At 36.7% G+C, this 16,771-nt stretch overlaps 2 protein-coding genes across 2 annotated transcripts in view; one reads left to right on the top strand and one right to left on the bottom strand.

The window, feature by feature from the left end:
• The window catches only part of srgap1b (SLIT-ROBO Rho GTPase activating protein 1b), a 51,647-nt gene extending 49,723 nt beyond the window's left edge, over positions 1-1,924 (top strand). Inside the window, exon 22 of the mRNA XM_051891144.1 lies at positions 1-1,924. This exon is cut by the window's left edge and continues 398 nt beyond it. Coding sequence (XP_051747104.1) covers positions 1-19 — 19 coding nt within the window. The 3' untranslated portion in view covers positions 20-1,924.
• A 5,741-nt stretch (positions 1,925-7,665) lies between these two features.
• Positions 7,666-16,724, bottom strand: kics2 (KICSTOR subunit 2). Its single transcript, XM_051890938.1, has 3 exons — positions 16,240-16,724; positions 13,816-14,104; positions 7,666-8,900 (listed from the first exon to the last, which is right to left on the bottom strand). Exons 1-3 carry the CDS (start codon positions 16,478-16,480, stop codon positions 8,081-8,083), a joined length of 1,350 nt encoding a protein of 449 aa, XP_051746898.1. The 5' UTR covers positions 16,481-16,724; the 3' UTR covers positions 7,666-8,080.
• Positions 16,725-16,771: the final 47 nt, after the last annotated feature.

The following is a 16,771-nucleotide window of genomic DNA, read 5'->3' on the forward strand; positions in this document are numbered from 1 at the left end:
CAAATCCGGCACTATGTAAGCCAATGGGTCCAATTGAAGGAAACAGGGTTCAAGACTTGACGATTGCTTGAAGAACGTAAACAGGGTTAATCTCTTAATAATGACATGATTGTACGGCCGATAGCTAGTTTACCTGCAGAACGGTCTGATAGCGTTAGTCTATGATATTATATCCATAAATGTGTTGTCAGGGTGGTGTGTGTGTGTATTCTCAAAGTGAATAGGACTTTACCGTGTCTGTGTGTAGATACATTTACGAGGAACGCATTCAGAGACAGCGGAGAGAGACTGCCTGTACAGGAAGTACTGTTGTTGTTTTTTTGGGGGAAATGTCGTTCCATTGAGTTGGTGCAATGCATTTTGAGCGCTTTGATTTGTTAGGCCTTACCACAAGAGGGATGTGTTCGCGCCGTCAATATAAGTTGCTGCTGCTTTCTTTGACGCTTCGATTCGACAGGACTACCGGTGCCTCTTGGGAAAACGGTTATTTTCACTTGTTGGAAGTTGATGGGGAATGTAATTTTAGTTTTTTGGTTTTGTTTTTCGAGCCACGCACCTAGCCTTTTCCGGCGACTGAAGAAAACAGAATGTATTCCATGAATGTTCCACTTTTTTTTTTCCTCTCGGAAAAATACCACACTAAGCCTTGATCACCAGATAAACCTCCCCCTTTACCGTGGAAACCAAACCCTGAAGCCTGATTGGACGACGTGGGAGGGATGGAACTGGTAACATTCCGAGGGCAAACGTGAACTAAGCTTTAATGAAATATCCTGCTGAACGTGCAAAAGAGATTTGATTGTATCCGGGGAGGATTGCGGCAAAAATGGCGGGAAAATGGTGACTTCTTTTACTAGGCTTTGCCCTCCCTCAGATCGTCCGAGTACAATTTCCACTGCTGCTCCTCTGACGGACCATAATGGTGTTCGATCCTCGATTTTCAACGTCCCCTGTGCTTCCAGTGTACGTGTGTTTGTAGGACATCGTCAACGGCAGACTCTTTGGAGCACACGAACCATACATGGCTCTCCTGTGTGTGTGTACTGTATGTGGGGGGTTTTGCATGATGAATCGCGGTTAGAGTAGTGCAGAGTACTAGATGATGGATAATTCATGCTTGTACATGGCAACTTAAGTGTTTGAGTGTGTGTGTGTGTGTGTGTGTGTGTGTGTGTGTGTGTGAAAGAGAGTTAGAAAGAGTGCACTGCACTTGTAGACAAGATATTGTGGGTGTATGTGTGTGTGAGTGTGTGTGTGAACAAGGGTGTTTAATCTGGTGTGTAAATATGCATGAAGGTGAGGTGAGTTGTTTTACGAAATGAATGGCCTTGGTTCACTTTTTATACACTAACAATGATTGTTTTTCCACTTTTTTTGACTGCTGCTCTTACGTTTTTCTACCTGTTCTATTTTTTTACTTACGAGGATTCATTTCTTACTGGTGCTCTTTCATACGACCGCGTCCGCTTGTCGCCGTATCCAACTCCCACCTTTTATCCTTTTACAAGCGACGTGCATATCTAAGACCATCGCCCCACACACAAACACAGACACACAGACACACAGACACACACACACACACACACACACACACACACACACACACACACACACACACTGTGTTCACATGAAAGTGCCTTTCAGGATGCATGTTGAATGCAGGAGCCTGGTCTGCCAAGGGTGTGTGCTCCCGTCGCTCTCTGAAGAGTCGTTCCCCAAGTTAAATAATAACAATAATAGAGCTCTTTCCAGATATTTAATAACCTGAACGAATAATAAATATGTACATTTAATCCATTGTGATGTCGCACTTTCATGTATAGGACTGTATTGGCATGTAGCATTAAATCATGTTCCAGTGCATTTTAAAATGTGTCGAAACTGAATGTCTTTGAAATAAAGGAAAGTTGATATGTCTCAAAAATGGCGTGTGGTATGTTTTTTTTTTTTGTTGTTGATATATTTCAGTTTGTAGTGCTGGGATGATTTACTAAAACTTAATGGTGAGTAAAGCATTGTGCATGTGATATTTAAAGGGATAGTGCACACACAAAAATATTGTTATACCAAATCGAATTGTGAATTTTGGTAACACTTTATTTTGATAGTCCACTTTAGACATTCTACTAACTATAAGTAACTTTGCAACTACATGTCAACTAGTTCTCTTTAGAGTAGACTGTTAGAGTTAGGGTTACTAGAATAAATTGACTTGTACGTGCAAAGTTACCTATAATCTGTGTTGGGAGTTAAGTAATCGGATTACTTTTTTCAAGTAACTAGTAAAGTTACTTTTAAATGTACAACAAAATATCGGAGCTACTTTTTCAAATAAGTAATGCAAGTTACTTTGTTTTTTCATTTATTGACTGACAGCTCTCCTGTCGCCATGTTGAGAGAAATCGTGTGCAAGTCCAGAGGTGTTGTGTGCGCTGTGTGAACATGATGGTTATTGTAGTTCTGGAATAAATGTGAACATACATTTACTCATCTCACTAGCACGAAAACAGATTCAGTATTCCTTTAAAATTAATAAAAACAGTGAAATGCAAATACAGATTCATTTCACTTTTGGTCTGAAAGGGCCTTTACATTTGTCGAAAACAAGCCCAGCCCAGGTGAGAAAAACGCAACGCATTACTTTCCATAAAAAGTAACTAAGTAACACAATTAGTTACTTTTTTTAGGGAGTAACGCAATATTGTAATGCATTACATTAAAAAGTAACTTTCCCCAACATCAAAAGCATCAAAATAAAGTGTTAGCAGATATTAAAGGGTTAGTTCACCCAAAAATGAAAATAATGTCATTAATTCTTAATTTATGACAAATTAAGATAAAATTAATATCTTAATTTGTGTTCCGAAGATGAATGAAGGTCTTACAGGTGTAGAACGACATGAGGGTGAGTAATAAATGACATTATTTTCATTTTTGGGTGAACTAACCCTTTAAAATTTCCCCATAATTTACTCACCCTCAAGCCATCCTAGGTGTATATTTTTTTCTTCTTTAAGTCAAACACAATCAGAGTTATATTAAAGTAAATCAAAATTGACCCTATTTACTTTGTTAGCGCATATTACTAGTCTTGTGGTGAACAATTAATCCGTGCAAGTTAATACACAGAAAAAAATAGTTTGTCGTGGTAATCTTTAATCAAAATCTGAAAAGTTACTTCCGGTCTGGAATGGCGTTCCATCTCTTATGACGTCAGTTTGACGGCTTGGGTTGAAAATGCTTAAACCACTTCCCTCCAACCGTTAGTCTGCTATGAGCGAGAGATGGAGAGGAGGAGCGCTAAAGTAAAACCCTGCCCTCTATTCAATATTCCGTTTCACTTGGAAATACGTCACAACACTGGAGAAAAGTCGTTTGCAACTTCCGGTTCACGGGGACTTTAAAAAATATTGTAGCTCTTCCAAGCTTTATAATGGGAGTGAATAGTAACTGAGATTTTCACCAGCAGAAGAGTGAACTTTGACCTGACTCATGACGTATTGACAAATGTGGAAGCACAGAGCAAAACGAAACACCGGTCACGAATTAGAAGTCTAAAACAAGAATTTTTAAAAAGAAATGTCAGAGGAGCTTGAGTTTGTTGCACAGCCCTATTTGTTTGAATCACGAGAGGTGTCTAAGCTTACGCTACTCCTACATTCTACGTCATACGCCAGAACTCAACTCTCTCATGAACACGCGGACGTACATTACCGGAAGCTAGTGATTCTAGTTTCTAAATTATAAATATGGATATTTTTCTTACAAAAACTCATCGCTTCGCTTCAGAAGGCCTTTATTAACCCCCTGGAGCCGTATGGATTACTTTTATGATGGATGGATGTGCTTTTTTGGGCTTCAAAATCTCTGTTACTATTCACTCTTATTATAAAGCTTGGAAGAGCTAGAATATTTTTTAATATAACTGATTGTGTTTGGCTGAAATAAGAAAGTCATATACATCTAGAATGGCTTGAGTGTGAGTAAATTACAGGATAATGCAATGTTGCAAAGTTACTTATAGTTAGTAGAATGTCTAAAGTGGACTATCAAAATAATGTTATCTTATTTTTTAAATGTAAATGATTTTTGAGTGTACTATCCTTTTAATGTCCCTCAATTTTCCTTGGAATGTTAGAATCCATCTGCAAGAATCCATGTCCTGTACACATGTGCACTAATAATAACCTATGCTTTTATTTCAGTCCTGCTGTTAAAAATGTAGGAAGATTTGAGGATGCTTTTATGGCTCACACAGAAGTGCACAAGTGGAGGACACAGTCTGCCTTTTAGCAAGGAATCATTTCCCATCATGCACCTTAACTTGGCAGATGCTGAAGTGGAGGTAAAATGATAAAGGTTATACATGCAGTGTGATCCAAGAGTCTGTGAACACCAGTGAAAAGGTTTTGTTTTGCATTATAATTTAATACGACTACTATTTCCAGATATTGAATTGAAAATGTAATGTGAATATTATGCTGCCTCACGTGCTATCGGACACTTTATAAAACCCACTTCAGAAATCGTGATTACGAGCTCTTTGCATTCTGGTTGTTGTCGGAATGAACAGGAATCATGGAGGACAGCAGATTTATTTGGTTTATTGGGACAATCTTATTAAAGCCAGAGTTATATTTAGTGTACCATGCATTGACAACCATATAAACATTCACGATGGTCCGCTTGCTTACGATCCTGTAATTCCGGTCAAATGCAGGCTATTTTCGCGGTGTATAAAAGATACATTACGCTTCAAATAATTATTCATATATGTAATATGCACTACATTAATACCAAGACAAGACGATCTAGCTGTTGTGGGGAAAAACACTAATACATCATACCTGTCACAGCCGTATTTCTCCCCTCCAGCTTGTTTAAAGTTTATGGCCCGCCCATCTCGGGAATTTAGGAATCAAAATTATTTCCGAACTTCCCAGTGGTAAACACGACATCAGAGGGCGTTCATGTGCAACTTTTATCTAGAAAACTCATATTTACGATAACTTCGATAGCATATGAAGACAGTATTATTGTCTTAGTATTTGTCTCTCGTTTGCTTTAGCTGCATGAACTCCACAATTTGGTGTAAAATCTAATGATTTCTTAAGCATGATTTAAAGGGGACCCCTTTTACAAGATGTTATATAAGTCTCTGGTGTCCCCAGAATGTGTCTGTGAAGTTTCAGCTCAAAATACCCCACAGATCATTTTTATAGCTTGTCAAATTTGCCCCTATTTGGGCGTGAGCAAAAACACACCATTTTTGTGTGTGTCCCTTTAAATGCAAATGAGCTGCTGCTCCCGGCCTCCTTTCCAGAAGAGGGCAGAGCTTTAACAGCTCTCGCTTCGGTTGCTCAACAACAACAAAGCTGGAGAATCTTATGCAGCCAAAATGAGGATTGTCAGTAACGGTGTTCAGCCTTACATTGTTCAAACCGGAGTCGGACACTGATGGAGAGACTCAGGGAGAAGTTACAACTTTTAGAATGAAACTGGACGTTTCTGAATGGTTAGTGTATCAATTTATGTAGTTGCTGTGGAGTTGATTCAACTCATCGACTAGCATGTGCCATCATGTTAATCTTTTGTGCAAATCCAGCGTTGAATTGACCCTCGTTTGTGAAGCAGTCCGGCGTAAAATGACGATATGGCAACAAAACTCTACTACAACAACTCTTCCTCTTCTCTAAAGCAGCCCAACATGGCCTCGCCCCATTTGTTGCGTGTTCCCGGGGGCGGGGTTTATGTAAATTTTGGGGTTTGTGATTTGTTGTAGTCCTTAAAAAGCGATTTCTATAAAAGAAAATATCTCCCTTTGCATTGAACTTTGAGCGTTGTAACTTTGCAGATGTTGTTTATGCTCTAACAGCAACATTACACACTAACTAAAGTTAAAAAAGTGAAATCATAATCAAGAACCCCTTTAATATGATCCAACAAGCAGTGGAACAATATCTGACTGCCTATACAAAGTCAAGGTCACAAATTTACTTATTTAATTAGTGTCTTATTGCTGAAATATTTTTCATTCATTTACATCACATTTCAACATTAGATTTTGAGTCCAGATTTTCTGGTCCGTTTCGTCTCAGACTTTTGGACACTGCTGTTGTTTTCGATTTTGTGGATGGCAGCCTGTTTTCTCTGTCTTGTGTTATGGGTATAACGCTATTAATCTTTAATGTTTTGATTTATATTAATCTTCATCCATTTATCAAATGCAAGGTGGTACATCTTTTCTGCTGTCCTTGAGTCCAGGCGTCAACTCTCATATGTATAGCTGTGACCTATGCACTTCATTGGGTGTGCAGTGAACCATAACAAGAAAATAATGAATCTTAGTTTATAACACACCACAGACTTAAAACAACCTAAGACAATATTCACATTTGAGTGGTGCATCAAAAATGTACATTAAATTACCATGAAGGTCATGGGTTTTCCAGCAGGACTATGACCTTAAACACATTAAAAAGCAACCAGGAATGGTTGAAAAGAAAGGTCAAAAGTGTCAGTGAAGACATTTATAATGTTACAAAAAAATTCTTTCTTCAAATAAATGATGTTCTTTTGAACTTTCTATTCATCAAAGAATCCCCCCAAAAAAATGTATCATGGTTAAAATATTAAGCTGTTTTCAACATTGATAAGAATTAGTTCACTTCAGAATTAAAATTTCCTGATAATTTATTCACCCCCATGTCATCCAAGATGTTTATGTCTTTCTTTCTTCAGTCGAAAAGAAATTAAGGTTTTTGAGGAAAACATTCCAGGATTTTTCTCCATATAGTGGACTTCAACAGTTACCAACAGGTTGAAGGTCCAAATGTCAGTTTCAATGCAGTTTCAAAGAGCTCTACATGATCCCAAACGAGGAATAAGGGTCTTATCTAGTGAAACGATCGGTCATTTTCTAAAAAAATAAAATAAAAATGTATATACTTTTTAACCACAAATGCTCATCTTGCACTAGCTCTGCGATGTGCCACGTGTTACGTAACCACGTTGGGAAGGTCACGCGTTACGTAGGCGGAAGTACTGAGCAAGTGTTTACAAAGTCAAGCAGCCTTTACAAAAAAAAGGTAAAACAACAATGTGGGATGATTTTGAAGTTGGAGGAGAAAATGAGATGGAGTTTTTCACCCTACCGCTGTACTTCCGCCTATGTCACGCGTGACCTTTCCAACGTGATTACGTAACGTGTGGTGCATCGCAGAGCTAGTGCAAGACGAGCATTGGTGGTTAAAAAAGTATATAATTTTTTATTTTTTTGAGAAAATGACAGATCGTTTTGCTAGATAAGACGCTTATTCCTCGTCTGGGATCGTGTAGAGCCCTTTGAAGCTGCACTGAAACTGACATTTGGACCTTCAACCCGTTGAACCCCAGTGAAGTCCACTATATGGAGAAAAATCCTGGAATGTTTTCCTCAAAAACCTTAATTTCTTTTCGACTGAAGAAAGAAAGACACAAACATCTTGGATGACATGGGGGTGAGTAAATTACCAGGAAATATTCATTCTGAAGTGAACTAATCCTATAAGAAATGTTACTTGAGCAACATAAAAATGCATATGTGGAATTCAAAAAGAATAAATTCTGCATTATATATAAACTGTAATTTTATTCCCTGAGAGGAAGAAGTCGGTACAGTTACAGTCTGATGCACAATTCCAAACTTTATTTCAGAAGTAAAAATGTACACAATAGGAGGAGAAAACAGTCAAAACATTAAAACCAAAGACTCTATTAAAATGTTTTACACATAGCAAATTAACAATAAAAGGGGGAAATCAACATTCTTTGCAATGGGTCCCTTTCATATTCAGTAAAGCAAGTCCAACAGCTAAGCCAGAACACTCAGTTGTGAGCACATTAAAAACAAGACAAATGTTCACAGCTGTCTTTGGTCTGAATGTGTTTGAAGCTTTTGGACCTCTTTAATAGTTGTTCAAAGCGAAAAGGATAAAACGGTTTATATTCAACAACGGTTTTAGCAGCACAGTGAATAAAAGAGCAACAGCAACCGATATTGACCTGAAACATCCTTTTAAAATAAACTACATGATGAAGTTCAGCCCTTGGAGCCTGGTTTGAGTGTAGTGAAGGGTTTAGAGTTCCTCAGCGATCCCGTCAGCTCCTGCAGGAATGCCACGATGTGCGAGTCCCTCTCCGACTTCCTCCCGTCGAAGATCACCACCACGGTGAAATGCGGCTCGGGACGCGTGAGGAAGTAGGTGCTCTGGACTTTATCATCATAAAAGTGGACCACCTTATCCAGAGCGTTGAGCTCCGTGGTGCGGTCGCTCATGATCATGATGACGTTGGGCCAGTGTGTGACCGGCCTTTCTCCGCCAGGAAGCGACACGACGGCCGGAAACTGATCCACGCCTTTGGGGGCTTCACGGTACGAGTGCGGATGGTGGTATCCGTGTCCCTGGAAGCTCTCGGAGCCACGGTTGTCGAAGACCAAGGAGACATTAGAAGCGTCATGCTTGCGAATGAAGGCAGAGATCTTGCCGAAGTAATCAAGGGAGGTGCGAGCCGTCAGGGTTTTCATTTCGGACTGTGACGTCTGCCGGCTAAGAGCCTCGTGGAAGTAGAAGCTGAACTTGGCCAGGAGCGTCGCTTGAAGGCGCTGCAGCCACAGATAGAGGTGCGGCGGCTGCACGGCCTTCTGGGATTGGCCTCCGAAGAGGTGTTTCCTGGTTTCTCGTTGCCGTTCAAACACCTGCCCCCAAGCCTGAAGTTTGGAATGGGCGCCGTGCAGGTTGAGCAGAGACGGCAGGAAATGCCACTCGGAGATCTGCGCCTGGCATCGCAGCAGCTGTGTCAACACGTCCACCTCCACCTGGAAGCTGTTCTCGAGGCGGCTCAGGATTGGATGGTGGAATCTGAAAGAAATGAAATGGCCATCAGGGATTACAGATACAACCTCCCATGAATTATAGTAGTGTTGTCATGAGACTGGAATTTCCAAATTCGATACGATACCTTAAAAAATATTGATATTCGATATCACATGGAAAACTGCTGTATTTACCACCATACAGATGTTATCTCATAATTTTTTGATAATTTGGGTAATTTTGTTTAATTTTGAGGGTTTATTTGAATCGTTGAACTAGATTTACAACAACAAAAAAAGACAAGTATATAGAAAAAGAATAGAGACAAATGAAATAAACATGGCTTTAAGTTTTTCAGGTGGGTCTAACAGTAGTATTCAGGTAAGAAATACTACAGAAATTAAAGTAATCAAATGTAAAATAACACTGGATAGTTTTTATTGTAAAAATTAAATACAGATTAATGCTTACAATTAAAGTTACAAAAGTTATTCAGTCAAGAGCAGCGAGTGATTTTCTGTCTTTTGCAGCAGGTTTATTAGGCTGCTGTCACTTTAAGAGCTTACGCACCGATCCAATAGCCTATACTGTTACATAAATATTTACGTTCCAAACCCGACTGTATTTACCCGGATACTCAGCAAGATGGGCATTTTGAAATAATTTCCAATGTATTTTGAATGTTCGAGTGCAATAAGCCATGAAAAATAAGTAAATTTGGTACTTGCGAGCTGTTTGAGAGGCAGCTTTATGAGAGCGCCACTTACATAGATCAGTGGTGCATGCACGAAACCTGCGGGAATGACTAAAATTAGGCACAATACAAGCACTATTCAACCGGAGTGAATGAGATGAGTGAATAAGGCGGGTATGTGTCAATTCGCCGTCTGAGAGAAGAGAAAGTGAGAACGCGCAGCTGGTATCGGTGTATCGATACATATCGAAATATCGATATTTTTGACAACACTAAATTGCGCAATATATATTGAAACAAAAACAATATCGCGATATGGCTTAATGCGATTCAGAGTGAAGCGCGGCACTGTGTTCATTTATACGCCGCAAAAAATTTCAAAGCTAAAACAAAGATTATTGAACTGTGTGTTTTTGAAGATACTTTGTTCATGCCATGTCGTGATAACCGTAATTACGAGATGATAACCAGCGATGCTCTACTCTGACTTGGAATTATGCGTTTCTATAGACACTATGTTCAGCGCTGCGCTCATTGTGTTCTGTCTGTTTCCACAGCATCTTACGGATTTTTGAATGAACCGCTTGTTTTAAGCTCTTCCTGGTCATGACATGCTTCAAACATTGCAATGCTCATGATAACTTTCATTAAAGTTATCATTTTCATTTTGTTCTAAAGATGGCTGTGTGCTTGTTTCTCTAGCAACACTATCAACTGCAAAAAGAATCTCCAGTGGTCACATGGTACAAGTCAGATGTTTAAAAGTTGTAATTATGAGTTCTACAAGTCGGACGGCACCTTATTTCAGTCTTTCTCCTTAAAAATGTCATGTTTAATTCAACTTAAGTGTTACTTCTTACTTTGCAATTTTTTTTGTGAAATTTACTTTGTGAAAATCATTTCAAAGTAAACTCTGCACCATTTTTTTTTTTTTTTACACGCTGAAACGCGATCATGAGCAGTGCCGTGCTTCACTCTGAAACTGGCAGCGCAAACCACCAAAATAAAAGCAATTCTCAAAGAAATTAGGACGTAAATATTAGTATTTTAATTTTACAGTGTGCAATAAAATTGTACTAGTAAAATGTTATTTTTATTTATTAAATAGTATTTTTATATTTAATAAATAAAAATATTTATAAATTTTTTTTTTTTTTTACAGTACAGTCATTTTATTGTAATTTATTTCTTATTTTTACTTAATAAATCACAATAAAAATAATTTTATAGTCATATTGAATGGGTCAAAAACTGTGGGAATGTGGAAAGAAAAAAAAAAACTAAAAGGTTTGAGTTGGTTTCTTTGATTCTTCAAGTATTTCCCAAATTGTTTAACCATAAAAAGATAGTTTGCCTTCAAAAAAAGTCTTCAGAGTAAAATGTCGTTTTTCAGATTTTTACAATAATTTTATTTTTTGAATGCAAATGCACTCAACAAAATCAACTCGTTCTTTCAAAAATAGCTATTCAAGTCATCTTGTATGATCTTCATACGCAAAATATATCTCAGAAAAACTAAATAACGCATTGCCAGTTTTTTTCCAATATTGTGCAGCCCTACATGTAATGGAACTCTGATATCAATGAGACGATGTAAGATGGTGGACGATTGTCAACATCTCTGTAATCCTGCAATCTGTGTGTCCTGTTTGTGTTAGAGCTATCAACGCCGTGCCAGCTTGTTCTCTTTGCTCATTAGCTCCGGAGAAAGTCATGAATACTGCAGGGTGGCATAGAGCTCATTACATCTCCTGCATTCAGCAGCAGCGTGAAAATTCTTCACCCCTGACTGATCATTAATTACATGTCTTAGCAGGCAGCCAGAAAGAGAGCATGAGGAAATGACAGAGAGAGAAAGAAAAGGGAGCTTCTTCATAATAAAAAAGCTGACAGAAGAATACTTTCTATTGCAGTTTAATTCAAAGACAAGCTGTTTGTCATTTGGAAAATATCCTGACCAGCCCAACACAGCAACCAATGGTATGAGTTTGGCCCGGGATTATCTTTTGGCCAGCTAATGGAAGATGGGGAGTGTGTGGGAAACCTATTTGATAATCATAATCATTTTTGCAACACAAGAATTCACATTTAATGCTTTTTCTTTGTAGGCCAGCAGCTCAAAGCTGATTTCTCAAGGTCATCCTCGGGCGACACTCTCAAGCGTCACGCTGCAGGAAAGAACTGAATCTCTGCTGAGCAGTTGGCTGACTGATTAATTGATCAGATAATGTTCGTGAGATCTTGTCTCTTCTGCTCCAGCGATGACTCAACATTTGGCATCCTTCTTTCCGTGAAGTGCAGAGTTCACCTTGAGCAGTCAGTGGGAGCGCGCTCAGCTTCAGATATCATTAACCAGGTGCTGGGCTCACGGACGGCCTTATCATACAGCATTTCTAAAAAATATCTTAAATGCACCTTTAAATCTAGCACATTTTCAATATAATTTTTTTGGTGTTGCTTTGATGTTTTTCTATGGAAGTCCATTTTTAATTACCTTCATTTTTTACTCTGAGGTGGAAATGGGCTTTCATGTTTTCTCTATTACACTTGTATAGACCTTATGCGCCAGAGTATGGAAGCTTGTTTCTGGAATAAAAAAAAATAAAGGATTATTGTGACTTTATCTCACAATTCTGACTTTTTTTCTCAGAAATGCGTGATATAAAGTCGCTAATTGCGTTATAAAGTCAGAATTGCTTGATATAAAGTCAGAATCGCGTTATAAAGTCAGAATTGTATGATATAAAGTCAGAATTGCGTGATATAAAGTCAGAATTGTGTGATATAAAGTCAGAATTGCATTATAAGGTCAGAATTGCGTGATATAAAGTCAGAATTGCGTTTATATAAAGTCAGAATTGCATTATAAAGTCAGAATTGTGTTATAAAGTCAGAATTGCGTTTATATAAAGTCAGAATTGCATTTATATAAAGTCAGAATTGTGTGATATAAAGTCAGAATTGCGTGATATAAAGTCAGAATTGTGTTATAAAGTTCAGAATTGCGTTTATATAAAGTCAGAATTGCATTATAAAGTCAGAATTGCGTGATATAAAGTCAGAATTGTGTTATAAAGTTAGAATTGCATTTATATAAAGTTCAGAATTGCGTTTATATAAAGTCAGAATTGCATTATAAAGTCAGAATTGCGTGATATAAAGTCAGAATTGTGTTATAAAGTTAGAATTGCATTTATATAAAGTTCAGAATTGCATTTATATAAAGTCAGAATTGCATTATAAAGTCAGAATTGCCTTATAAAGTCAGAATTGTGTGATATAAAGTCAGAATTTCGTGATATAAAGTCAGAATTTCGTGATATAAAGTCAGAATTGCGTGATATAAAGTCAGAATTGCCTTATAAAGTCAGAATTGTGTGATATAAAGTCAGAATTTCGTGATATAAAGTCAGAATTGCGTGATATAAAGTCAGAATTGCGTGATATAAACTTGCAATTGCGTGTTATAAAGTCAGAATTGTGATATAAACTCGAAGTTCCGTTTATATCTCACAATTCTGATAAAGAATTGTGAGATATTAACTCACAATTACAAGTTTATCACGCAATTCTGACTTTATAACTCGAAATTGCAAGTTTATATCACGCAATTCTGAGAAAAAAGGTCAGAATTGCGAGATGTAAACTCGCAATTGCGAAAAAAAAAAGTCAGAATTTCGCAATTACCTTTTTTATTTTTTATTCAGTGGCGGAAACAAGCTTCCATACCAGAGAAACAAGCGTGCAGCCATCTTTAGAATTTGTTTGAACTTCCGTTTTTGCGGTAGCTCTGTATATCTCTATGGCATCGCTGTAGAAAAGTAATTAGTTGGTGAAGTGGATTTACCTATTCTAGCTAAGTTAATGAAAGTTTGAAGCAGATGTCATAAGTGTCAGTAGACCTGGAAGAGTTTAAACCGAGCGGTTCATTCATAAATCCGTAAGATCTTACCTTCATGCTGTGGAAATACAAACTGGAAGACAGAACACAACACAGTGCTGAAAAGGGGCGGGGCTACATAAGGTCTATAGTGTAAAACCATTTGTTTTGGTCAAAAATAAAGGGTGAATGTGAGCAAGGCAAGCCAAGGCTCCCTCTGGTGGTATAGATGACACACAAAATGATCCTCATAATCTAAAACTAAATGTTTCTTAAACCATTTCAGTAATAAACATTGATTTAATAATTGTTTCTCAGTGTAATGAAACTAAAACAAAGCCATAATGAAGGATGTACAACACCATACACTACTCTGCGTCTCTCACCTTGAACTGTACTTCTGCAAAATGGTCTCCAGCGTGCTCACAAGCTCCTCAGAGTTCACAGTCTTCTGGTTACCCAGAGAATGCATCTTCTCGTAGAAGTCTGCGATCTCCATCCTGGCCTGCGTGAAGTGACACAGCTGCTCGGACAAATGAGACAGGAGGTCCTCCAGGTTGGGAGTGGAGCCTCCGGATGTGTGGCGGCCCATGGAGACCACCTTCTTCAGTTCATTGTGCAGAGACGTATAGATGGTTCTGATGGAATCCTTACGGCTGAAGAACGACTGACCACCTGCGTGACACACATACATTAACACGATGGCATTAAAACAACACAATGCTGGAGTGTTTCAGCTTGAATATGAAGCTGATAACAGACCAAACAGATGGTGATGTATTATGTATGGCCACATGGCGCCATCTGCTGTATTTAAATTATACTACTTTCTCATACACTGTTTTATGACATGTTCAAAAAATATTGGATTAGCAGCTGATACATGTACCAATCTAGTGTTTGAACATACCAGGGTAATACCACATTTTTGACCTTACCGTGATATATTACTGAATGATTAGCATAATCACAAAGTACGTAGTGTTAAAATCTGATACCTGTGGAAGACTATTTCCACCACATGAAAAATGCTTTGGTAAAGCAGAATTATGACATAAAAAAAGTCATAATGAGGTAAAATGAGGAAATTGAGATATTAAGTCATGATTATGAAATAAACTGATCTAATTATGTATTATGAAAAAATTAAATTGACGTCACTTTTGACTGATAACTTTTTGCTATAATTACGACTGTCATAATTTCAACTGTTGGTCAGTTGACTGGTCATAATTTTGACTTCTGTAATAATTGACATTTTATCACATAATTGCTACTTGTTTCAATTTTGATTTTCATAATTTAGACTTTTTATAATAATAATAATAATAATAATTAGGTCATTAGGACTTCTCATAATTTAGATTTTTCGATTTAATCATAATTACGACACATTTCAACTTTTTAATGCCAATTTCGATTTTATCTAAATTACTTTATCAATTATTATTTGTCATAATGTCACTTTTTATCTCATTATGACTCTTTTTATCATAACTTTTGTCTCATAATTTAGACTTTTTATAATAATAATTGGGTAATAGGACTTTTAATCTCATAATTTTGTTTTTTAATGTCAAAATAATTATGACTTCATATCTTATTAAAATTTTTTAATTTCAATTTCTATTTATCTAAATTATTAGTTTTTATCCCATAATTTCATTTGTCAATGTCACTATCTCATAATTATGATTTCTCATAATTTTGACTTTTTATTATAACTTTTGTATCATCATTTATACTTTTTTTTTATAGTAAACATTGGGTAACTAGGACTTTTTAAATCTCTGAATTTTGATTTTTAATGTCAAAATGTCAATTTAATCTCATAATTATGACTTATTTCAACTTTTTATTGTAAATTTCTATTATATCTAAATTATTACTTTATCGTCTCATAATGTCATTTGTCATTGTCACATTTATCTCACAATTTTGACTTTTTATCTTAACTTTAGTCTCATAATTTAGACTTTTATAATAAAAATTAGGTAACTAGGACTTTTTATATCTTGTAAATTTGATTTTTAATGTCAAAATTTCAATTTAATCTCATAATTTTGTTTTTTAATGTCAAAATAATTATGACTTCATATCTTATTAAAATTTTTTAATTTCAATTTCTATTTATCTAAATTATTAGTTTTTATCCCATAATTTCATTTGTCAATGTCACTATCTCATAATTATGATTTCTCATAATTTTGACTTTTTATTATAACTTTTGTATCATCATTTATACTTTTTTTTTATAGTAAACATTGGGTAACTAGGACTTTTTAAATCTCTGAATTTTGATTTTTAATGTCAAAATGTCAATTTAATCTCATAATTATGACTTATTTCAACTTTTTATTGTAAATTTCTATTATATCTAAATTATTACTTTATCGTCTCATAATGTCATTTGTCATTGTCACATTTATCTCACAATTTTGACTTTTTATCTTAACTTTAGTCTCATAATTTAGACTTTTATAATAAAAATTAGGTAACTAGGACTTTTTATATCTTGTAAATTTGATTTTTAATGTCAAAATTTCAATTTAATCTCATAATTGACTTTTCAACTTTTTAATGTCAATTTCTATTTTATCTAAATGATTACTTTATCGTCTCATAATGTCACATTTATCTCACAATTTTGACTTTTTATCTTAACTCTTGTTTCATAATTTTTAGATATGATTATGTATTACCAAGACATGACTTTTTTTCTTATGTGGCGGAAATGGGTTTCCAAATCCCCCTGGTAACACCACAGTACTTTTGGTAAAGATACAGTATTAGAACTGCTTCTCTCATACCCAGTTTCTGCCCGAGGAAAGTCATGTTATGGTAGGCTTTCTCTGCGGCTGCCAGGTGGGCGAGAGCGGCCAGCAGCGACGCCCAGATGGCTCCTGCACTCTTACTGGCGTCCTTCTCCTTTTCCACATAATCCTTCGCCCTGTCGAACCAGAACATCCCGAGCTGGGTGAAGAAGCTCTCGAGCACGGCTCGCTCTTTAGGAACCGGCCGCAGTTCCTCATCGCGCTGCATGTCACACATGATGACAGTGAGAAATCAGCGCAGTTGCGCTCAAAGCTGCTGCACATTCACGCGATAGCGTTATTTAATGATGGCTAAAACGGTTTGACGTGCTTATGTTGTGTCCGACAGTCGCGGTCGCTGGAAAAGACCAAACCAAACAACGAATTTAAGTGATTCAGATCGTTTTCTGTTGGTAAAATGCACATTCTTAGTGCTATACGCCACCATGACACTTTTCGACGACAACACTACGGCAAGCCAAAGGAGACAAATAGATCTGTATATGAAACGCGAATTTAATATTGCATT

Source organism: Ctenopharyngodon idella, chromosome 4 (genome assembly GCF_019924925.1).
Source record: "Ctenopharyngodon idella isolate HZGC_01 chromosome 4, HZGC01, whole genome shotgun sequence".
Taxonomy (NCBI): domain Eukaryota; kingdom Metazoa; phylum Chordata; class Actinopteri; order Cypriniformes; family Xenocyprididae; genus Ctenopharyngodon; species Ctenopharyngodon idella.